This window comes from Caretta caretta, chromosome 5 (genome assembly GCF_965140235.1).
Source record: "Caretta caretta isolate rCarCar2 chromosome 5, rCarCar1.hap1, whole genome shotgun sequence".
Classification (NCBI taxonomy): domain Eukaryota; kingdom Metazoa; phylum Chordata; order Testudines; family Cheloniidae; genus Caretta; species Caretta caretta.
In genome coordinates this window covers 32,489,721-32,514,021 of record NC_134210.1, presented here as the reverse complement: position 1 = coordinate 32,514,021, position 24,301 = coordinate 32,489,721, and the positions used below count along the sequence as shown (strand labels likewise).

The window sequence follows — 24,301 nt, the reverse complement described above, 5'->3', positions numbered from 1 at the left end:
GGAGAATGGACCCATATACTAGCACTGCATCATGGTTCTGTATTGAAGAGTGGATTTAATCTTCCCAGCCACTTCACATTTTGCCCACATAGAGTCAAACTCCATTGACATATGGTTCAATGGAGGTATGCAAATTTCCACCAGCTGAGGATATGGTCAACAAATCACAAATACTTTGTCTTTTATGCAGCTGTAGGGAATTTTAGTCAAGAGTAGTAACTCATTAATTGACTCCAGTGACTGTTGACTAGGAGACTCATTATGAATTAGTAAATAAAACAGATACAGTTACAAAAGCTGCACACTAATATTAAAACATTTCCTTAGAGGTATGAAGAAGACAGTAACCCTGTGTGAATTATAAAGTTTGCAAATTAGAGAAGTTTTATTTACTCTATATTGCATTTTGTAGTAATTTTTTATGAACTCCAAAGATTGTTAAGGACTTGAATCATCTTTACTTTTCATAACAAATGAAGCCTCAGATTTCTCTCTTAAGAAATGCTAATGTTAGCTATCAAATATTATTTATCAGGGCATATCTACTCTATCATTAACTGTCTTACTGTTGTAACAGTGAACAGCTGAACGCTGGTTATTATCTGAATAATGCTGAAACTCCAGTGCCTCAAGAGAATCCTAAACCACATTAATTGATGGAGAATTCTGAAAATATGGGCAAAGGTCATATAAACTTTGTTGAGGATTCTCCTTTAATTAATGGAGACTGAGCAGCACATTAATTCTTTTTCTGGTAATGCTATTCACAGTCTCTGAGATGGTAAATGCTAATGAAAATATAACAATGACAAAGACACACACTGAGTATCTGAAAACTATGCCAAAGACATATAATGGCCCAAACTCCAGATTTACTCTGATGAACAGTAACCAGATGGCCTGATCCAGCAAAACACTTACGCACAACCCTAACTTGAAATGGGACTACTTATATGCTTAAAGGTAAGCAAGCATGTGTTAAGTGTTTCACTGGATCAGGGAGAATAGCAGAATTTTGCCAACTGAGTTCAGTACTTCCCTCAGTTACTTCTGTGTAACTTAACTGAAATGAGTGAGGTGTCACACGTGTGACTGATGGCAGAATTTGGCCAGTACTAGGAAAGTTAGGCTCAGTTCTTCCCCCACCTATGCAATCCCATTAACTTCTAGAGTCTTGTGGGGGATACGAGAGAGAAACAGGCTAAATCTGTAAACCTTTCTACATCCAACTTCCATTAAAATACCAGTATATACACCTTCACATTCTTAAAACCACCTTTACCAAACAAGGACACTCCATCAAAGAAGCAGATCACATCATGGAATGGATCACCCAAATACCCGGAGAGAGATCTTGCTTCAATAGAGAAATAAAATTCCCTCTGATCACAAACCTAGCACCCCACACTGAAACCCATACAGGGAATCAAACAATTACAATCCCATATTCGATGGGGATCCCATCCTGAAAGAAAACTTGCCTGAACCCTTCTTCCAGCTGTCAAACAACCCCCTCTCGAAGCTCACCATCAGAGGAAAGCTCTCCAGAGAGCAGGACACACCAACTCAAAACGGCACCAGACCCTGCCAGAACAACGGAATTAAATCCTGCAGATATATCGCCACTGCTACTGTGCTCAATACCCCCCACAACACATCTTTTAAGATCCCTGGATTCTACACATGCCTATTACAACATGTACTATAGCTCATCCAGTGCACTAAATGCCCCAGTAACAACTATGTGGGTGAAACCAGACAATCACTATGCTCCCGAATGAAATCATACAGGAAAATGATAAAAGGCAAAAGCACCATAACGTCTATGTATGAATGCTTTCACAAAGTGATCATTTTATATCTGATCTATCAGTACTCACCCTCAAAGGAAACCTGCACAACATTTTCAAAAGACGAGCCTGGGAGCTTAAATTCATAACTCTACTCGATACTAAAAATCATGGACTGATCAGAGACACTTGATTTATGGCTATTACATCAATCTGTAACCCGCCCTTTTTGTCCTATGATTGCAGAGGTGTTAATGGGCGACTATACCTTCATTGCTCCCTTCGGTATGTGCGAACTACTTATGCTAGATAATCTGTTCCACCTTGCATTTTGCTGTGAGGCTAGGAATACCTTTACCATACCTGAAGAAGAGCACTTTATAGCTCAAAAGCTTGTCTCTCTCATCCACAGAAGTTGGTCCAATAAAAGATATTACCTCGCTCACCTTGTCTCTCATTAAAATATCAGTCAGTAGCAAGACAAATGTTTGCATTATATTCAGGCTTTAAGAAACGTGAATTGACCCACCATTACAGCTACAAACTGACCTATCAAGGACAGCAGTAACACAGATATGCCCAATATTAATATATTTGTCAGTTATGACCAACTGACCTCAAAACAGAAACAGCTGAGTAGGAAAGTCCTAACATCATTGTGGGCCAATCAGTATTCAACCTCCAGCTTAAAATGTCATTCACTTTCTAGAATTATGTCTAAATAATCACAAGACCATTGAAATCACCAGATACTGAAATCAGCTTGAAGTATACTAGTCGTAACAGACTTTCACCATGGCAACCTCTGATCCCAGCCAACTATATTGTAATTCTAGAATCCAGTATAATCAACTAATCTAACAGGAACTTAGAAATACTGCAGGCAGAACAGTTTGTGTTTTATACCTATTTGAACCTTTAATGCATTTCAGCTAGATACCAAAATTGATATATAGAAATATTAGAATAAGATGTAATGCTAATCCCATTCTTTCCCCAAAATGAAATGAAATGAAAATTTGGCATCATATTCTAACTGATATAATGAATATAGAATGAAATACTGTGACTGTACCAATGTAAGATATGCCTGTCTCCAAGAATGCACAGGAACTATTAATGATTTATCATTAATTTTTATATGATTCTTTATTAAGCTATCTATTTATATTATGGTGGTGGCTTCAGGCCCCAAACAAGACCCCTTCATGCTAGGTTTCGTACAAATGCATAGGAAGAGGCAGTCCCTGCCCCAGGGAGTTTACAATCTAAATAGACAAGAGAAGGGACATGTTATTATCCCTTTTTTAAGGGATGGGAATTGGAGACACAAATGGATTAAGTGCCTTGTCCAAAGCCACACAAGGAGTCTATAACAGAGCCAGTAATTAAATACTGAGACCCAGTCTGGTGTCTTAACCATAAAACCATCCTTTATTTTAAACTTTTTGGGCACTAAACATTCGGAAGAGATGACCTCCTATTAGGAGACTGCACTCTGACACACACAACATGAGTATTGTCTTCCAATAACTGAACTCAGGCGTAAGATCTCTTTACAGTGTGTTTAACGTTTGGATTCTCTCTGGTTAACAAGCTCTCTGCCAGCAATAACCAATAAGCAACACAGTAGAAAGTTTATATGTAAATAGGCAATATAATAGTTATTTATATTGTGGTTGTTATTATATAAAAAGGTTCTAGTTCAATTTAACTAAATAAGTATGTATGCTGCTTGTACTTACCTTTTCTATAACAATGAACGCAGTCCATTTAGCATGAGTACAGAAAGCCATATACAGCCAACAAGAAGTATATGGAATTACTCCAGATTTACACTGGTGTAACTCATAGCTTAATCTGACCCAGAGGCTTTATTCTTTTACCACTTCCTCTATTTTTGTTTTCAATGAGTTATTAATGCTACACCAACAATAACGAAAGGAAACAGTGAACCTTTTCCAGTGGCATGATTCTAACATGTTCAGTCACATATTAACGCTCCCTGGAGCAATGGTGCCCAACCTTTGCAGCACTAGTGGCCGCTGTGGCAACTTACCAGGAGTCTGAGAGGCAAAACCAATTTGCATATATGTTTACATAATTGTACACAAATATGTTGATCAGAGATAATGCAAAAATATTTTTACCATTTGTGGAGCATTATGAATATACACAGTGCTTTAAAACAAAAACAAAAAAACAATAACACAGGAAGAACAAAAGGAAGAAGCATCAATGAGAAGGCTGGTATGGCTTTTCCAAAATCAACTTAGATGTTTGACACTGCTTGAGGTGATCCTACTTATTGCAGGTTTGAGTCTATTAGCCAATTGCTGTGGGGTTTGATCTGCTCTGACTCACAATACAAAAGAACTGTTCTTCTTCAAACATTCTCTGCAAGGCTTTCTATTCTTAGGAACGTAGGCCCAGAACCTCCCAGGTATTTGGGCAGCTAACTTTCATTGATTTTCATGGGAATTAGCCACCTAAATACCTTTGAGAATCTGGGTCTTAGCCATTCTCAACCTGAAACTTGGAAAGCCGTGAAAATTCAGTGGGAGACTATACAAGGAGCTGTGGTCCCACTTCCCTCAGTTACTTCCAAACACCATAGCCTCAGAGCTCAGCACTCTCTCTACTGCTTCTGTTGTCACTCTGCTGGCCACATTACAATTGTTTTCTGGTCATAATGTTTCTTAAAACTTTGGGATAGAAGTTATTAATTGTAGCAGAATGTATGTAATTGTGTGGTTCAGCAAAGCTGCTGCATTTGTCAGTGAGGCTCAGCAAGAGACATGTTTGTTGGTTCCATCAGCCAGTATCATGTTTTACTGACACCACTGGAAAATACTGATTAAAATGATGCCCATCTGGTAACAGTAAGATGCCAGTCTCTGACCCACATACCCACTACCGGAAGCTTGTAGGAGAGTGGCAGTTACCAGGGAAATACACTATTCATGCTGGATTCACTCTCCTTGCCAAGAAAGATCATATATCTCAGTTCAAAATCTTCCTCATCAAAGATGGTACCCTCAGGTAGTCTCAGCAAGTCTGATTTTCCTCTCACTTACCCTGCTTTTACATCAGTGAAACTCCATCAACTTCAATGGATTTATCTCTGGTCACAGTAGTGACAGAAAAACCATTTCCATCAAATAAGAGAGAGAGAGAGAGAGATTAACCCATCAATTAAATCCCCAGATAAAACTACTCTGAAATGGATTTCAGATCGAGAACATATCATTTATACTAAGGGTAAAAACATTAAAGGGATGCTGTAATTATCTCCAACACAAGCATTACAAACTCAGGAAATTCAGAGTTAAGGTTAACAACATCATGTGGCTACTCATTTACAGCATATACTGATCCTGATCCTGATCCTATCCCTTGGGAGGAGGCATACCTCAGTGGTTTGACAATGGGCCTGCTAAACCCAGGGTTGTGAGTTCAACCCTTGAGGGAGCCATTTAGAGATCTGGGGTAAAAATTGGGGACTGGTCCTGCTTTGAGCACGGGACTGGACTAGATGACCTCCTAAGGTCCCTTCCAACCCTGATATTCTATGATAGTTACATCATTATGTTGTGTTCAGTGCTTAATAAATAACACAATAATACAGTTAATATATGGTAACTGGTGGGTCATCACTAAAGACTCTGAGAGAAGAATGCATTTTACAGAAAGGCTGGGAAGAAGGTGAGAGTGTTCAACTTATACACAAGTAGAGGAATGGGGAATTACATAAAAAACAAGCCTTGTTGTTGCTTTGTTGTTATTTCAGGATTTTTCTCTGATGTGTAAAACCATACAACCTTTATCAGTTTAAGATAAGAAACTAGTTGTGAAGTATTGCTATATTTTGCACACACAAAAAAGATTAAAAACTGGAAATTAATTTTAAAACATCTTCCATCATTTTTATTTAGGCACTACAGAAATCTTAGCGATATTTCACTTTAGTCAGAAATGTTTATCATTGCCTAAAGCAGGCAGGTACCCAGACTCCAATTGCAAATATTTCAACATTATAAAGCGAAAGCCACACATATATTAGACATCAGAAACAGAATGATGTGTATTAGTGAATGTGTGAACTATCGGATTAGGAGTCTGAGTACCCTCTGTTATATAAAATCTCTCAGGCTTTTAAATATCTCTGGATATAAATATAATTTGGAGATAGTTGATGAATATCTCATCTACATCCAAAGGCGGCAAATTATATGGGCCCATGGTGCCCGTGCTCCACCAATATTCAGGAAGTTTATACTGGCAAAAGCTGGTATGTACCTTGACTGAATTTAGTCCAGAATGCTCACGCTGTTAAGAAACATGAAATATTCTCTATAAATAATTGAACTGAGCTAGTTTTACATAATAAATTAGCAACACACAATAGATATAGACATGGGCGCCAGGTTTGTATAATTTTTGGTAGTGTCTAGAACAGGTCCAAGCAGAGCCGTCCCGTCCATAGGATGGACCGGGGCAACTGGCCACACCCCCACGCTTTGGGGGGCTCCGCGCTTCAGGGGGAAGCAGGATCCAAGAGAGTGGGAGGGAGGATAACGGGGGTCTGGCACCAACAGCAGCGAGCAACCCAGCCCCAGCCTGCCCCACTCTGCCTCCTCCCACCCCTGCTACACCCCCACTCCTCCCTTTCCGCCAAGCTCCCACCCCACCTCTTCCAGCCCCAGCTCCACCTCCACCTCACCTCTTTCTGCCCCCATTCCACCCTTTCCCCTAAGCCCTCGCCCCGCCTCTTTCCGACTTCCACCCCCTCCCCCGAGCGACACTAGGAGCTGGTAGCACGGAGCAGTCTGGGGCTAGATTGCTTGCTGCTGCTGGCGCCAGGCCCCCCTGCTAACCCTCCAGGCTGCCCTGGACACTGTGAATAGAGGGGAACAGAGGCCTCATCTGGAGTTTTGGGCCCCACACTACAAGAAGGATGTGAAAAAATTGGAAAGCGTCCAGCGGAGGGCAACAAAAATGATTAGGGTACTGGAACACATGATTTATGAGAAGAGGCTGAGGGAACTGGGATTATTTAGTCTGCAGAAGGGAAGAATGAGGGGGGATTGGATAGCTGCTTTCAACTACCTGAAAGGGGGTTCCAAAGAGGATGGATCTAGACTGTTCTCAGTGGTAGCAGATGACAGAACAAGGAGTAATGGTCTCAAATTGCAGTGGGAGAGGTTTAGGTTGGATATTAGGAAAAACTTTTTCACTAGGAGAGTGGTGAAGCACTGGAATACGTTACCTAAGGAGGTGGTGGAATCTCCTTCCTTTGAGGTTTTTAAGGTCAGGCTTTACAAAACCCTGACTGGGATGATTTAGTTGGGGACTGGTCCTGCTTTGAGCAGGGGATTGGACTAGATGACCTCCTGAGGTCCCTTCCAACCGTGACAGTCTATGATTCTATGATTATGCAATACTAATTCTGGGAGAGTGGGTGAAAACTCCTAATTGACCCCCGCTTATGATCAGCTTATGCCCTACGACAGAAGGATCAATAGCTTTTGTAATTTTTATCCTGACTAATGTAACTGTGACTCCTATTCTCTTCCTATACAGCAAGTGCCTAATCCTTATTAGCTCAGTATGATACTGAGGCTTTCCACTCATCCATTTGTGCCTTGAAGCCAGATGGTGCTAGCTGCCAAAAGTATTTATGCTCAACATGTGTGTGTTTGTTGTCCTTGACAAAGGCAGATTTTGGCTGAATTGTTGGATCAATGTATGTTTTCTCATGCCTGAATAAATGGTAACTCTTTACACAGTGGTATTTTTTACAATATCTATATATTGAAGTTTAATACATGGACACAATACGGTGCCCAAATATCCAAAACAAGAGGGATAATATAAATCAAACAAGAGACTAACTGGTAGTTTAATAGAAGATTTAGACTTAGATTTACCAAAACCTAGTGAGGTTTGTTTTGTTTTGTCTAGATTTTATTTGTTTATTTGTTTGTATGTTGGGTTTTTTGTGGTTAGCGGGGAAATACAAAGGCCTGCGCAAGTGAGACATCTGCATTTCTTTTAATCCACTATCCACAATATAGCACAATGTGTAGAGTAGAAGAATTTGTCAATGAGAACAATGAAGACAGAAAACAAATTAAGCAAAGAACAATGGAATGGAAAAATTATGGGGTAATAAGGTCCTATTTGATCAATAATAATTTAAAAAATAATTAAGATAAAGAGCCAAATTGTGGTCTCATTTAAACCTACACAACCTTACTGAGGTTAAAAAGGTTACACAGGTGTAACTGAGAGCAGTTTGTCCCATAGACCCCATCACTATTTAACTCTGGAAAATGCGCATTTAGAAAGCCAGGGTAATATACCAAATAGTATACTGCTCTTGTGTCATTCAGACATTTGCAAAACTATGAGATGTGTGGAAGTAGGTCTGCAAAAGGATAGAATAAGTCCCTTTGGCTAGCTGATTCTTTTGACTCCCTAATTTGGAAGTTTGACACCACATACTGAGCTCATTTGAAACACCTATTGGCATCGTAACCTCTGGAGTAACTTCCTTCTTCAGAATATTCCTCCTATTGTCCTAAAAACTTGCCCAATCTCTCTCTTCTCCCCATTCAACTCACATATTGGACCTATAAAAGATCCTCTTTGGACATGTAAACCACATTGCAAAATTCCACCATCCTGAAAGACAAATGAGCCTCCTAAGTATAAAATGCTATAGCATGGTATAAATATAGCACCTCATTAAATCTCTATAAAATCTTATTGGTTTAAATAATTAGTAAATTCTGGAGGACTTGTCCTGGAGAGAATGACCCTTCCCTTGTAGACTGCAGCCATCACAGATTATCAATTATCTCAGTATTTGTGTTTATGGATTTCATGGGCTTGTTTGCCTCAGAGAGCTCTTTATGGGTCTAAAATAATGTGTAGAGTCATGAAAATCTGTGGATATCCGCTTTATATCTGCCAATCTCTGCAGATGCGGATATCTGTGGACCATGTTTGCAGATCGCAGATGGACGTGGATCCAAATTTTATATCCACGCAAGGTTAGAGATGTGATCTTTTATGGTATTTCCACACCCTGGAACTAACACACTCTGAGATGACCAGAGCTCACATTATTGCCAATTAAGTCAATATAAGCCCTTTTATGCATGTTCACAGATTGTTCTATATTAAAAATTGGTCATTTTTATTCTCAATTAATGATTTCACCTGTAAAATGCTATGACGCTGTTTTGGTTAACACTGAATACTGATTCAATACGAGTGACATATGAAGGATTTTTCATATGGCCTAACAAATTATGTTCTTAAGAATGGCTTCAGTGACAATCTGGTACCTAGATACCAAGGCTCAAAAAGATTCAGAAAAAAAAAGTACAGCTTTGACAATTGGCATTCTACCTTTACCCTCTGCATTGGCAGATACTTGATAAGAATGCATGAAAGAAAGCTTTCATTCTTAAATTGCAGGTCTCTCACCATTTAAGAAAGTACTCCAAAATGAGCATGTCTTCAAAGACAGCAGTAATAAAATAGAATGCTGTACTTCATAGCTCCCCTAGTGTGAAAAATCAACTACATGTTGATTCACTGAAACATTCAGGTCCAAATGAAACTCTCACTTATCCTGCTGTAAACCCAGGGTTGATCTACTCACATCAATGGTGTTATTTCAGATTTACGTTAGTGTAACTGAGATCAGGAGTTTTCCCTCAGTATGTGTTTTTATGACATAAGAATCATTCAAGGTTTTTAAACACATCCTCCATAAATTCCAGCTCCTAATCTGACACAAAAGCATTCGCAATTAATTTCATATCTTCACTGAGCATGGATGGTTGAGAGGCCTGATCCAAGATGAATTTATCAACACTGAAGATGGTGGGAAAAGAAAGAGGAAGCATGAACAAGAGCAAAAGAAAGAAAGAAAACATTCTATCATTTGCAGAAAAGTCCATGACTTGGAATGCCATCTCTATCTATTTAGGCCATCTTTTCTACTTGAAAGCAAATGTTGTCTGCCATAAATGCCATATTAGGTGGAAAAAAACAGTTAGTGCAAAATTGTAATTTTCTAGAACTATCCATAAACTAGAAATTCCTATCTGTGAACAGAAAATGAAATCACCATTTGTAACATTTAAGAAACCAAGACTTCAAGATTGCATCCTAGATCATATTTGATCAAATGCTGTTGAATGCTTAGACTGTTATACTGATGGAGTAGAACTTATTTCTTTAATTATCTACCACTTGAGGGTCTTCTTTCTGCAATGCTACATTTCATTACATATAAGGCATGCCTATGCTTTATGTTTGATCAATGCTTCTACTATTCAGGGTGAAAGCCGGAGGGTTTGCTTGTTTTTTTCTTTTCCAGTTCTTTAATCAAGGCAAGTTCTGAGAAAGCACAATGGAAGTCTGCCTCAAAAACTGTCTAACAGACTTAGAATTTGGCCCTGAATAGTGACAGCCCCATTGCTACTTTAAGCCACCACCCACCATAGGGGATCATGCAGGAACTGTCTCCAGGGGTCTTGTGGGAGGGTGGTGTCATAAATATAAAGGGAAGGTTAACCACCTTTAAATCCCTCCTGACCAGACGAAAAAACCCTTTCATCTGTAAAGGGTTAAGAAGCTAAAGATAACCTCACTGGCACCTGACCAAAACGACCAATGAGGAGACAAGATACTTTCAAAGCTGGAGGGGCTGGGGGGAAACAAAGGGTTCTCTCTGTCTGTGTGTTGCTTTTGCTGGGACCAGAGCAGGAATGCAGGTCAGAACTCCTGTAAAGGGCTAATAAGCAATCTAGTTAGATATGCGTTAGATTCTGTTTTGTTTAAATGGCTGATAAAATAAGTTGTGCTGAATGGAATGTATATTCCTGTTTTTGTGCCTTTTTGTAACTTAAGGTTTGCCTAGAGGGATTCTCTAGGTTTTGAATCTGATTACCCTGTAAGGTATTTACCATCCTGATTTTACAGAGGTGATTCTTTTACTTTTTCTTCAATTAAAATTCTTCTTTTAAGAACAGGAGTACTTGTGGCACCTTAGAGACTAACCAATTTATTTGAGCATAAGCTTTCGTGAGCTACAACTCACTTCATCGGATGCATACTGTGGAAAGTGTAGAAGATCTTATTATATACACACAAAAAGCATAAAAAAATACCTCCTCCCACCCCACTCTCCTGCTGGTAATAGCTTATCTAAAGTGATCACTTTCCTTACAATGTGTATGATAATCAAGTTGGGCCATTTCCAGCACAAATCCAGGTTTTCTCACCCCCAACCCCCAACACAAACTCACTCTCAAGCTGGTAATAGCTTATCTAAAGTGATCACTCTCCTTACAATGTGTATTATAATCAAGGTGGGCCATTTCCAGCACAAATCCAGGTTTTCTCACCCCCCCCTTCCCCACCCCCCACACACACAAACTCACTCTCCTGCTGGTAATAGCTTATTCAAAGTGACCACTCTCCTTACATTGTGTATGATAATCAAGGTGGGCCATTTCCAGCACAAATCCAGGGTTTAACAAGAACGTCTGGGGGAGGGAGGGTAGGAAAAAACAAGGGGAAATAGGCTACCTTGCATAATGACTTCGCCACTCCCAGTCTCTATTCAAGCCTAAGTTAATTGTATCCAATTTGCAAATGAATTCCAATACAGCAGTTTCTCGCCGGAGTCTGGATTTGAAGTTTTTTTGTTGTAAAATAGCGACTTTCATGTCTGTAATCGCGTGACCAGAGAGATTGAAGTGTTCTCCGACTGGTTTATGAATGTTATAATTCTTGACATCTGATTTGTGTCCATTTACTCTTTTACGTAGAGACTGTCCAGTTTGACCAATGTACAAGGCAGAGGGGCATTGCTGGCATAAACCAGTCGGACGTGGACGTGGTAGCTGGCGTGGACGAGGGCAAGGCCACAGATCGCTCCCACTGGGACATATAGCACCGAAAGCAGGACTGATGTTATGCTGTCCATGTGCTCAGGGAGTATAGTGCCTAACGCAAAGCCCAATAAAGTTAATGTGAGTCTTTCGATTGAGAATCCAACTCATAAAGATGACTGTGCCCAACTCCTACACAACGGTGCAGTGGGGGAGGAGGGATACTCTTCTTCCCCACCCTTGTTCTCTTGCATAAAGGCTGGACACAATCTGTCTCTTAGTTGTTTGACTGCACTGGGGGCTCTACAGATAGGGCCCTACCAAATTTACGGCCATGAAAAATGCATCACGGACCGTGAAATCTGGTCTCCCCCCATGAAATCTGGTCTTTTGTGCGCTTTAACCATATACTATACAGATTTCACAGCGGAGACAAGCCTTTCTCAAATTGGGGGTCCTGACCCAAAAGGGAGTTGCAGGGAGGTCACAAGGTTGTTTTAGGGGGTTGCAGTATTGCCACCTTTACTTTTGTGCTGCCTTCAGAGCTGAGTGGCCGGAGAGCGATGGCTGTTGGCCAAGCGCCCAGCTCTGAAGTCAGCGCCCTGCCAGCAGCAGCACAAAAGTAAGGATGGCAATACCATACCATGCCACCCTTACCTCTGAGCTGCTGCCTTCAGAGCTAGGCAGCCAGAGAGTGGTGACTGCTGACTGAGGGCCCAGCTCTGCAGGCATCAGCGCAGAAGTACAGGTGGCAATACTATTCCATGCCATCCTTACTTCTGTGCTCCTGGCCAGCAGCTGCCACTCTCCAGCTGTCCAGGTTTGAAGGCAGCACCAGCAGCAACGCAGAAGGGTAGCAGTACTGCAATCTCCCCTACAATAACCTTGTGACCGCCCCACAACTCCTTTTTGGGTCAGAATCCCTACAATTACAACACTCTGAAATTTCAGATTTAAATAGCTGTAATCATGAAATTTTAGATTTTTTTAAATCGTATGCCCGTGAAATGACCAAAATGGACCCGTGAATTTGGTAGGGTCCTATCCATAGGGTAAGCAGATGGATTCTACCTACCCTACGCAGAGTCACATACACTGTGATCTTTACCCACTACTGTAACAGTCTCTGAGTTTATCTTTAAGAGTGACTTTTAACTAATTGATCCACTTTTAGATGCCATCAGCCTTCAGTGTGTGTTTTCCTGAATAAGGGAACATGCTGATTATGGGCTCCTTCTCATGAAGACAGAGGCCAGCATGTGTGAGTTCAATGAAAATTGATGTAAAAATCCTTAATAGTTAGAAGCAAATAATTAAGATGTTCTTGCTGAAATAATGTTAATTCATTCTCGATAGTTACACACTTAGCCATGATTTTTTAATGCTAAGGCAAAATTATATCATGGAAACTTTCTAGATTTATTCACAATACAATAATTTCTTTTTATAAATTATACGTGAACTGAACTCCTTCTGTAATTTAAGATTTACTTTGCTTACAGCATATAAATTAAGAAAGTTATTTTGATTTTAAATTATTAGGTTCTCACACAAAAACCTATGAGAATTATTCAAATCCAAACCACTTTATGTTATTTTACAGTAACTAATCCAAAACTAAACTATTGTGTATTACATATACCTGTTAGTAGGCATATATATATGTATATGCCTACTGACAGGTATCTAGAAGTCTTTATTTGTGAATACTGAAAACCACTGCACATTACTATGGTCTAAGGGTAAAAATCAGCTATGGTATTGCTCACTTTACAGACAAAAGTGATCTAAATAAATTTTGTCACAGTGAACTTGGCTTTTAAATTTGTTTGTCTTATCATATTAACTCTTTAACAATGATGGCCCAGAGGTCTATTTTTAGGCACCTGATGTGTTAAAATATGATGAAAGCACACAAAGAAGTTGCTGAAAATATTTTTGCATGTATATTTAATCACTTTTCCAAGCTGCATGCTTAGATAGAATGTTCTAATTTTGGTGCCTAAATGTATGCACCCAAGTCCATATTTAGGCACCTAAATAAATGGTCTCATTTTCAAACGTGCTGAACAACCACACAGTAACATTGACTTTAGTGGCAATTATGGGTGTTTATCACCTCTGAAAATCAGATCACATATTTAGAAATACAAGTTTATGTGCCTAAAATTAGGCACCCAAATCTGAATATTTTGGTCTGAGCACCCTGCTAGAGGAACACAGCACTTTGCAGCATCAAAACATCCACTGACCTCCATAGGACCATGATGGACACCATAATTCTTCTAAAACAGATTATTTTTTACAACAGGTAGTGATGATGATCCAATTTATTTCAAACATTAATGAGTTTCTAACAGCAAGGAAAGAAAGCCATCAAAAAGAAATAAGAACCTTCTAGAAAGACAAACTGAATATCAGAAAGGAAATGTGAGTAACATTAGCTGAGTAAAGCTGAATTCTTACTTTCCCTGATCCCTTAACATTTGCATTTAATTTTCTACCAATGAGTATTATGGAGAAGTGTTTAATTAATAGCTGGATGCATTAAAAGAATGCCCCGAATATCCAATCATTAGTAGTAATTAGTAATAAATACAGATTAATAATGCTGTCAGGTATTATTAGCAGGAGGACGCACACTCTCTGCTTTAAAGAGAGATTTTAAAGCTGAAATAAACTCTAGTTAAAACCCTTATGCAAAACTGTTTTTAATGGAATATGGTCATGGGGCCATGTCCTGCCACTACTCCTTGTACAGAATTCCCCCTGAAGTCTTCGCAAGTTTTGCATGAAAATAAAAATCAATACCAGTCTGTGGCCCATGACTGTTTTATCTAACTAGCCTATGCAGACAGCCGTCTCATATTGCAGGTTTATCTACAGTGTTCCAGGAATATATTCTCCCACCAAAAATGCCAATCCAAATGTATTGAATATATTCTCCCACCAAAAATGCCAATGCCCTTTCCCCTTTACTTTTATATCCCCACCCTCAACCACACATGTGACAAGCAGGGGTTTGAGTCATAACCCCTCATGAGCAGAGGCTTGAGGACCACCTTTCTGCCTTGTCACAAGACCTTCAGCAGTATTGTACAATATTTTTTGATAGCTCTCCTCACTGATAACGCGGCTTAAAAAAAGAGTAGAATTGCCATGGTAGCACTGGTGACCAAAATCTCTGTTGCAATGCATTGGCTAAAATTATGGCAAGGTAAATTCTAGAGCTGGTCAGAGAAACTTGAATGGAACCATATTCTATCAAAATTGAATCACCATGAAATCAGGTAGATTTTTCCAGAATTTTGTTTAAGAAGAAAATCAGGAAGCAAGTTCCAACAATATAGAAAGGTCTCATTTTGACATTTTTTGAACGAAACATTTCAACTTTTCATTTTTTGTTTTGGATTTTTTTTATTTTGTGTATTATATATTATAATACAAAAGTCAAAATAAAAACAAAACTTTTTGATCAATCAAAAACAAACATAACAAAATTTCCCTTCAGAGAGAATTTAGAAATGCTTGGTTTTCATTATGATTTGGAACAAAGCCAAACTTCAAAATCCTAAAATCCTTCATGAAACAGAATTTCCATCCTCTGTAGAGCTCTAATAAATTAACTTAAGAAGCCATGTAGATAGACCTAAAATTCCTGTCAGTACCCCATTAAAGCAAAAAAAAAAAAAAAATTAATCACATCCACTTATCCTCAGGTTGCTCAAATGAGAAGTCTTGTGGCTAACACCCTACACTGGAACTTCAGTCATCTAGGTTCTGTACCTAGCTCTGCCACAGACTTCCTGTGTGACCTTGGGGAAGTCACTTACCCTTTATATGCCACAATGGGGATGAAGATATTTCTATGCCTCACTGAGGTAGGAATTAATTCAATAGTTTAAGTGAGGTGCTTTCATATCACAGTAACAAGCACCATGGAAAAACCTATAATTATATAAAAATCAGAGACAAAACTTAAAAAAAAAAGACAATAAATCTTTACATTTTACCATAACTTTAAGGAAGACTACAGAGGAAAATTCTCCTCTCAGAACTGAGCAATCGTCTTAGATCAATTCCATACAGAAATTCAGCTTTACCTGAATGCACGAAACTGCCATTGTTATCATCATTCTGCTCATGTAGGAAGGACAGAACATCAGAGTCAAAGAGCTGCCAGGCAGACTGGAAGGGAGAATTTTGTGGACAAAATTAATCTATGTGTTTAGTTCTCCTAGGCCTTGTCTTGTTTCTTTAAAAAAAAATGCCTCCGTAAAAGATCTGTTCTTCTCATGCACAGTCTTCATTGTCACAGTCCCTCACTGCCAATGGGAGTTATGCACATACATGAGTGAAAAGCACTTGACTTGATCATCTTGTTTATCAGGAGAAAAAGAATTATATTCTCTCAGGACAACCAGGCATTCTTTTCTTGCAAACTAAGTCAAATTATATCTATAACCTGAAAACAACATTAGGGCATTCATTATGTGGCTTCATTACTAAGGTGATAGGTCAGCACTTCTGTTCAGTCTGCTGAGTTTTGGAAGAAGCAATGTGCCACAAAAGGAGTCAGTTTGTAGGACAGCAGAAATAAGAAGGGATTCTAAAAAAACCAAGATTCTCAACGTGTTATCATTTTAACATCCTTGTTAGTTCTTGCAGTACAAACCCTAAAGAATAAAGAAAGAATCCAGATGTTTCTGATATTCTGCCAGCAGCAGTTAAATATGGGTAAATCTTGCTCAGTCACAGCACCTGAAGGAACATGTCACTCTGTGAGAAATATCTCCCAATTTGCCTATCGCTTTCTAAAAATAAAATTAAAAACGATTAAATTTTCATATAATGTGCTTCATACTTAGTGACCACATTATACAACAAAGATGGGTTTCACTAATACATTTCTAATTACATGTGTGACAGAGTCAGGCCAGATGGCTACAGGAGAGTGACTTTTTTTTTTTTGGTCACTTTTGTATTGAAAATTTGTTTAGTTTTCATGTACATTGACGGTCTGTAGACTTTTGAAAGTGGTGACTGGTACATAGGTAACCAGTGTGTATAGTTTGTTGGATGAATCTTCATCCTCACTGCGTTTCTGGATAAATGTACACGGATGCAGTAGGGAACATTCCTTATCCCTTTCGCCCAGTTCAATCTGGTGTCAATGCATACATCAGGAGTACCCATCTCCTTCATTGCAAATTTACGGATCTCCTTGAGAGCACGGGGGGCGCGTTTCTTGAATCCCACTCCATGGATCCGTTTGTGAATGTTGATGGTATATTCCCTAGTCACCACCTCATTGATGGCAGATCTCCCCTTCTTCTTTTCTCCACAGAAGGCAGATATATTAGCCCCAGGATTTTAGCCCCAGGTTAAGTAGGTCCCTTTTCCCTGGGTAAGGTAACAGGGAAGGTTCCAGAACAATCACGAACTTTCTGGAAACAATTAAGGCAGACAGGCTGATTAGAACACCTGCAGCCAATCAAGAAGCTGCTAGAATCAATTAAGCCCGGCAGGCTACTCAGGGCACCTGGGTTTAAAAAGGAGCTCACTTCAGTTGTGGCGTGCGTGTGAGGGGCTGGGAGCAAGAGGCGCAAGAAGCTGAGAGTGAGAAGGTATACTACTGGAAGACTGAGAAGGACAAGTATTATCAGACATCAGGAGGAAGGTCCTGTAGTGAGAAATAAAGAAGGTGTTGGGAGGAGGCCATGGAGAAGTAGCCCAGGGAGTTGTAGCTGTCACGCAGCTGTTACAGGAGCCACTGCAGACAGCTGCAATCCACAGGGCCCTGGGCCGGAACCCGGAGTAGAGGGTGGACCCGGGTTCCTCCTATCCCCCCAACTCCATACTTGATACCAGAGGATTTGACCGGGACTGTGGGTTCCACCAGTGGGGAAGGTCTCTGGCCTGTTCCCCGATCCACTAGGTGGATCAGCAGAGACTGCAGAGATTGTTCTTCATCCTTTCCCCCATCCTGGCCAGTGATGAGGCTAACTGAGTGAACGGCAGATTTGAGCCATGAGAGTGGCCAAACTGAGGGCTGCTGTGAACCTCTGAGGCAAACAAAATCCACCAATAAGCGCAGGACCCACCGAGGCAGAGGAGGAACTTTGTCACACAGGATTTCAAAACCGGCAAGCACCCCAGAACTGTCAAAAAAACTAATAATTTAGAAATGTGATGTGAACATAGTTCATTTTAGAAAAATGAAGTGTTGCCCAAGCAGAGACCAAAATGATTGTTCGTGCTTCACAGGGAAAGGATTATTTATGATAATCCATGCAATAGAAATATGTTTGTTCTTAAATAAATGTTTTCCCCCTCCTGTAACTTTTCAAGAGAATTCATTCAAATGGCTGGCCAGTCCACTGTAGTCATATTTATGCCTAGCCTAAAACTAGTCTCATATTGTGTAAATCAGTGGCTCTTAACCTTTCCAGACTCCTGTACCCCTTTCAGGAGTCTGATTTGTCTTGTGTACCCCCAAGTTTCACCTCACTTAAAAACTCCTTGCTTAACACAAAAGTGTCACAGCACACTATTACTGAAAAATTGCTTACTTTCCCATTTACCATATAATTATAAAATAAATCAATTTGAATATAAATATTGTGCTTTCATTTCAGTGTATATTATATAGAGCAGTATAAATAAGTCATTGTCTGTATGAAATTTTAGTTTTTACTGACTTTGCTAGAGCTTTTTATATAGCCTGTTGCAAAACTAGGCAAATATCTAGATACGTTTATGTACCCCCTGGAAGACCTCTGTGTACCCCTGGTTGAGAACCACTGGTATAAATAATATAGCAGCTCAATATAGTTTACAGAGACATATGCTGGAATTGCTCTGTATGTAGAATGATAGCAAGATCATGCCCACAGGGCCTGATTCTATACTTGCACACAAGTGAGAATTAAAAATAACTCAACTGAAATCAGTGTAAAAGCAGTGTAAGTGGTATCAGGACGAGGACCTGAGATAGGTAGTGTGCCTCCTGGCTCTTTCCAGCAGCACACTGAGAACTAGTAACATGTGATGGGGCAGTGCAAGTCCAAGAAGAAAGGGTACAATGCAGTTAAATTGGGAAAATCTCTCCCTAAGTAGAAAAAACTCACAAATATGAACCTTAGAACCGTTTTAAAAAAAAAAAAGAAAAGAAAAGAAAACCAAGGTCCAGAACTTCAGCTAGCAATGAAGCAATGTACACTAACTTTCGTGGAATTACATTGATTTATAGCAGCTGAGAATCTGGCTCTGAGTGCAGAAGTTAAGACCACTAGTAAGTAGACTTAATATGCCTAATGGACACAAATGATATGCAGAAGAAATCCCTAGGTCCGTTTAACCTGATGATTTTATAGGCCAGCCTTTACATAAGGGTGAGTAGTCCTAGAAAAAGGTCATCAATCAGTTAAACAAAAAATACTCTACTTAGCATCAGACATAAAACATATTTTCTTGTTTCATGTATTTTGCTCTTGCACTGTAGACAAAGTAAAACCATACTGTACACTAGCTTTGAGTTTCCAGGGCTCGCTAAAAAATAGCTAAGGGAAATAAAGCACTAAAGGATAGAATTGCAAAATGTGGCTACAGATAGCATCTTGTAATCTTCCTTACCAACTGATCCATGACTTAGCGATTAAAATTTATTTCTCAGTAAAAAAGCCCAGAGTACATCCCTTGTCCCATTTCTTGAAACCATGCAGCAGTGCCAGCACAAAAGATATAAAATCAGACAACTGCAAGTATCTGAGGTGATAATATCAGGAGTATCACCTGATACTTATTCTACAAGCTGCTATGTACCATGAGCTAATAAAGTTTGTCATTTAGGGGCAATTCCTGCCAACAGTACTCAAACCACAGAAGAATTGCCAGTGGGTGGCAGGGAACCTATAGCTGCTGTACTGTGGACAGGGATGGGGTTGGTGGCCAAGCTCAGGGAGGGGAATGCCCAATAAACCCAGTTTTAACTTGGAGGGGATACACTCCCAAGTAGGGAATACACAGAAGGCCACTATTACAGCCCTCTACAGAGTCTGCATTAGTGGCTGCACAGCTGATTTGAGCTCTGGCTTTGGGTTACATGTGGAAGTATTACATCCTCTGCAGCCATGCATCGTTTCCCTGCATGAAACTCATTTACTCAGCTTTGGCATGGGAATCAGAATTTGGCCCTTAATGCTTTGCACTTTATACAAAAAGAAAGCAAACAGAAAACTCAGCTGCCAGTGCACCTCTGTGTACTATGGATATTCTGAAAGATTGGGGGGGAAAACCCACAGGAAAGATGAGAAGTCAGTATGAATCCCTTATTTTAAGCTATTGATTATTTTTAAGTGTCCTTTAAATGTCAGAAGGAATGTAAAATTTGAACATGCACTATGGAAACCTATTTGTATCATCTTCTCAAGGTATAACATGAGATTTTAAATTCAATTTGAATTTTCCAGATCCTGAAACTGGTTCTCAGTGACCCGTCCAGTAAGACTCCACTATGTGTTCTAAATTCCAGATCTGATTAGTAAAAGTGAAAGCATTTTTTTAACAATGCAGCTTACTTTCCACTAGTTACGCTTTGTTACATTTTTACTGCACTCAGTTTGGACAATGGAAACAGCAGTCTGTTTCACTTCCCGGTTCCATGCTGAAACATTTGGCTTGCAAACACTGCATGGGAATGTTTAAATCCGAACGACTGTATCCTTTAATTAAAGAATAATAATTTCATGCTCATATTACATCTTATAAAAACTTTGTTTAAAGCAAAAGAAAATTTTAAAACCCCTTTATCTGGGCCTTAAGCAACCTGAGAATATCTCTAATTCTAAACCATTAGGCACAGGATAATGGTCCCCTTAATAACAGGAAGTTTTGCCACCCCCTTCAGTAGTAGCATGTGGAGGTCATTAATGTGACAAAAGTATTTTTTGAACAAACTGCAAACCCATTTACCAGTTATGGTCCTGATCCTACAAGCTGACCTGGGCAGGTGGATCCATGAAACTGCACAGAACCCACTGGTGTCAACAGTGCCCTGTTCAGATGTAGGTATCCACCTGCGAAGTTCATCTTGCAGGATAGAGGCCTATAACTCCTAATGATCCATTCCCTTTTAAACTGAGGTGGCCTGAAAAAAGTAAGCACCAAAGATAGTGAACTGTTGAAGCTATCTAAATCAAGAGACTTCTTTTTAAACCTGATAAACTATATTTAGTCTTGGATTAGGATTATAGTTTTATAAGTAAATGTCAGTGAATGTCAATTTCACCATACACACACAAACCCATGAAAAATATTCCCATAGTTAATAACTGAACTCTCTCTATATATAGGCAAAGTAAGTAAAATTGTGCTTGAAAATTTATTAGTTTGATTTAAAAATATTTACTTCGTATATTTTGACATGTGATATTGTAATCTGAATCTCAATATCTACTAGCATTAATTACTGTTTTACACTCCCCCCATAATTTCCTACAACTGTGAAAATTTAAAATCAATAAAAATGGAAAATGCTTAAAAATAAATATTGATTATATCAGAATTATTTTTAAAAAATAAATTCTACTAAACCTAGCTATACTTTATTATTTGGCTTAATATGAACACAAATACAATAGCAATTCACAAACTAAACAAACAGCTGGGAAAAAATCCATTCACCAACAGGAATTTTTTTTAAAAACTGAGTTACTTTGAAAACAGACAGGTATGCAGAATCCAGGCTACCGATATAACACAAGCAATGAAATGCAACTGAAGAAGTGATATAAATTGCAACCCCCTATGCAAATAATAAAAATGAGTATCCATTTACATATACACCCGAATTTGTGAATATACTAAAGTGTGCTTACAAGCAATATTTAGATTTATATTTGGTTGTTTAAATGATTATCTGCATCATAAACTTTATTGACATTTTCATTTAATTCCTCTATACTGTTAATTTGTTCTATTGCAAAATGATTTGCATCTATTAGCATCAAATTCTGGTCTCTCTGTGTTACTCTGGTGTAAGAGTAAAATTTGGCCTATTCTTCTTTATTAGTTCTTATAGTCAGTTTTTTTAAACATCTTGCATTCAATGGTTTTTGTTTTTCTATACCATTTGCACCAGGCACTAATTTTACTTATCTTTGTAGACTGAATATCAAGACACACAAATTACACAGAGGGAAAACTCTGATGAATAAGTCTCTGATGAATGGGATCACCTCATAGATCACCTGCTCAGACCCAACACTCTCTCTCTAGTTAATTATGTCCCACTGGATGTTAATCATTTGCTTTCATTGCAAAAGAAAAAGAAATTACTATTCAACAATTAAAAAAAAGAGAGACACTAGCCAGTGAATGGGAAATGAAGTAACTCATTATTACAGAGAAGTACCTTTTGGCGCCTCCAATATAGGTGAAGGTGAAGGTGGAGTCTGAGTACCTGAAATCTAAAATACAAAGAATTGCATTATTATCAGTGATCATTTCTAGTTCTTTGGTTTTGTCTAAAATAGCTGAAGTCTCACCCGCCCTCATTCTGCTACTGGTAGGGGGGTTAACATCCATCAGAGCACCCTGCAGCAGGGAACCCCCCCTCCCCTTTGCAACAAGTGCCCTGGTGCTATGGCAACGACTGGAATTTCCATTGTCAGTGAAGGCAACAGGCAGCAACAAGCCAGGCAGCTCTGGCAAATCAAATACTGTAAATAGTGAAAACCATAAAGCAACAAGCAAACACCAAGGCTTTGCACGGAAAGGACTCATTTATGACTGCTAATATTCCAGCTCTGGATCAATGCATTTAGGGAACTAGATGACCAAAAAAAAAAATCTAATTTCCCCTACAGCAAGAGCTAAGCAGCCCCAAATGGCAACGACCTAACCTGAGCAGCTACAAAGCGGGCTGTATTCTACCACCACCGCCAACTGCGCAAAACAACTCGGCTCCAAACCGAAAGTCTTGCATTAAAAACGACCGTGGGCTGAGGGGCTCCCTCTGATCTGAGGACTGTCGTGGTAGCAGATGCTAAGAACAGATAAATTGCTCTCTCTGTGTGTATTGCATTCCTCCCTGTGCTTAGATACATTCCACTTCTGTATCTGTTTTCTCATACAGTACCTGTTCTGTCTTCTCTTGCCAGTGTGTTGGGGGGGGGGAGGAAAGGAAGGAGACCTATTTCACACACATACACACGAAGACTTAAGGGTCAGCGATCGTCACTGTAACTGTTGCAAAATGACAGCAGAAATGGGACAAGGGAACCCCAACCAAACATGTCGCGCTAGGGAAACGTCTGAAGCAGGCAGAGAGGGAGGGGAAGAGAGTGGCAGCTGGTAACCTGGAGCCCAGCCGGAAAACTCACCTGTAAACAGGCAGTCCTTCTCCGCCTTGCACTTTTGAATCACAACGTCAATATCCTTCTGAATCCTCTCTTGTCTTGAACACATCCCCATGAAATAAATCCCAAAGGGGGGGGGGGAAGCAGCCTTTATCCCCAGCCCACCCCCCTCTCTTCCAGTTTCAATATTCAGCTATAAGATGGAACCTCTGGCTTGACTGCAGAAGTATTTCCACCCCCAAAGTGATCCACTCGGGTGAAGGAAGAAGAGGAGGAGGAAGCCGATGTTGCATGCCCAGATGTGACAGCCCAGATGTTGCTGCTGCTTCTGCTTGACTGCAATTTCCTCCTTTCCTGACAATAGATCCAGCTGATGAGGATGCTGGTGGTGGCGGGGGTGACTGAGACACACACACACACACACCCCCACAAAACCCGTTCACATTCCTGCCCCTCCACCCCTGGCCGTGCTGGGCTGTCTGAGCCGGGGAGAAGAGAGCGACAACAACAGTCACCAGCGGTGGCAGGAGCAGCTCGGCGAGCGGCGGAGACTGGAGGCGCGCACACACGATCACTCCCAGAGAGGCCGAGACGGCTGCTGCAGCTACGCCAAGCCGCAGACCCTCCCCTCGCCGCCGCCGCCGCCGCTGCTCCCGGCCCCAGACAGACACGCCGCCTGCCACACGTCCTTTGCTCCGCCGCTGCCGGCTGCTGCTGTTAAGCTGGGGGTGTCAAAACAGCCGGCGCCGCCCAGGGCAAAGGCACCCAGCAGAGGCGGAGCGGAGGCAGCTGCCCAGCGCGGTCCAAGGCTGGCAGTCAAACGGCATGTGCAACAGAGACAGCCGCCGCCACCAAGACGCTCCCTCTGGCGCAGAGGTTACTGGCGCCACACGGCGCTCGATGCAAGAGTCCCGCGACCCAGCCCGGGTCGGTCGTGCACAGGGCTAACGGCCGACCGGCACGAGGGGGGAAACCGTCACCTAGAGCTACCGGGCTGGCACGAAGCCAGGTAGTACGGGGGCGGGAGAGAGACAATATTTATAAAGCAATTTCTCAGGTGGGAAGGGGGGAAAAATACCAGGATCCGCAAGGGGGCAGCAGCGCTTCAAAGCCCCAGGCGGGGGCACTTCGGCTCCAGCACGTCAGCAGGTCCCCCTACACTCATGGCAGCAGGGGGTGCACCCAGCCACTGGCGTAAACATACTCCTCACCCCTAGGAGCTGTGAGAGGGAAG

At 40.5% G+C, this 24,301-nt stretch overlaps 1 protein-coding gene and 1 pseudogene across 1 annotated transcript in view; both read right to left on the bottom strand.

Moving 5' to 3' along the window:
- PARP8 (poly(ADP-ribose) polymerase family member 8) overlaps positions 1 to 24,014 on the bottom strand; it is a 156,206-nt gene extending 132,192 nt beyond the window's left edge. Inside the window, exons 1-2 of the mRNA XM_048849355.2 lie at positions 23,092 to 24,014; positions 22,122 to 22,176 (exon numbers count right to left, since the gene is read on the bottom strand). Coding sequence (XP_048705312.1) covers positions 22,122 to 22,176; positions 23,092 to 23,182 — 146 coding nt within the window. The 5' untranslated portion in view covers positions 23,183 to 24,014. The remainder of the gene's footprint in view (positions 1 to 22,121; positions 22,177 to 23,091) is intronic.
- On the bottom strand, positions 16,689 to 17,065 carry LOC125636421 (large ribosomal subunit protein eL31-like; annotated as a pseudogene).
- Positions 24,015 to 24,301: the final 287 nt, after the last annotated feature.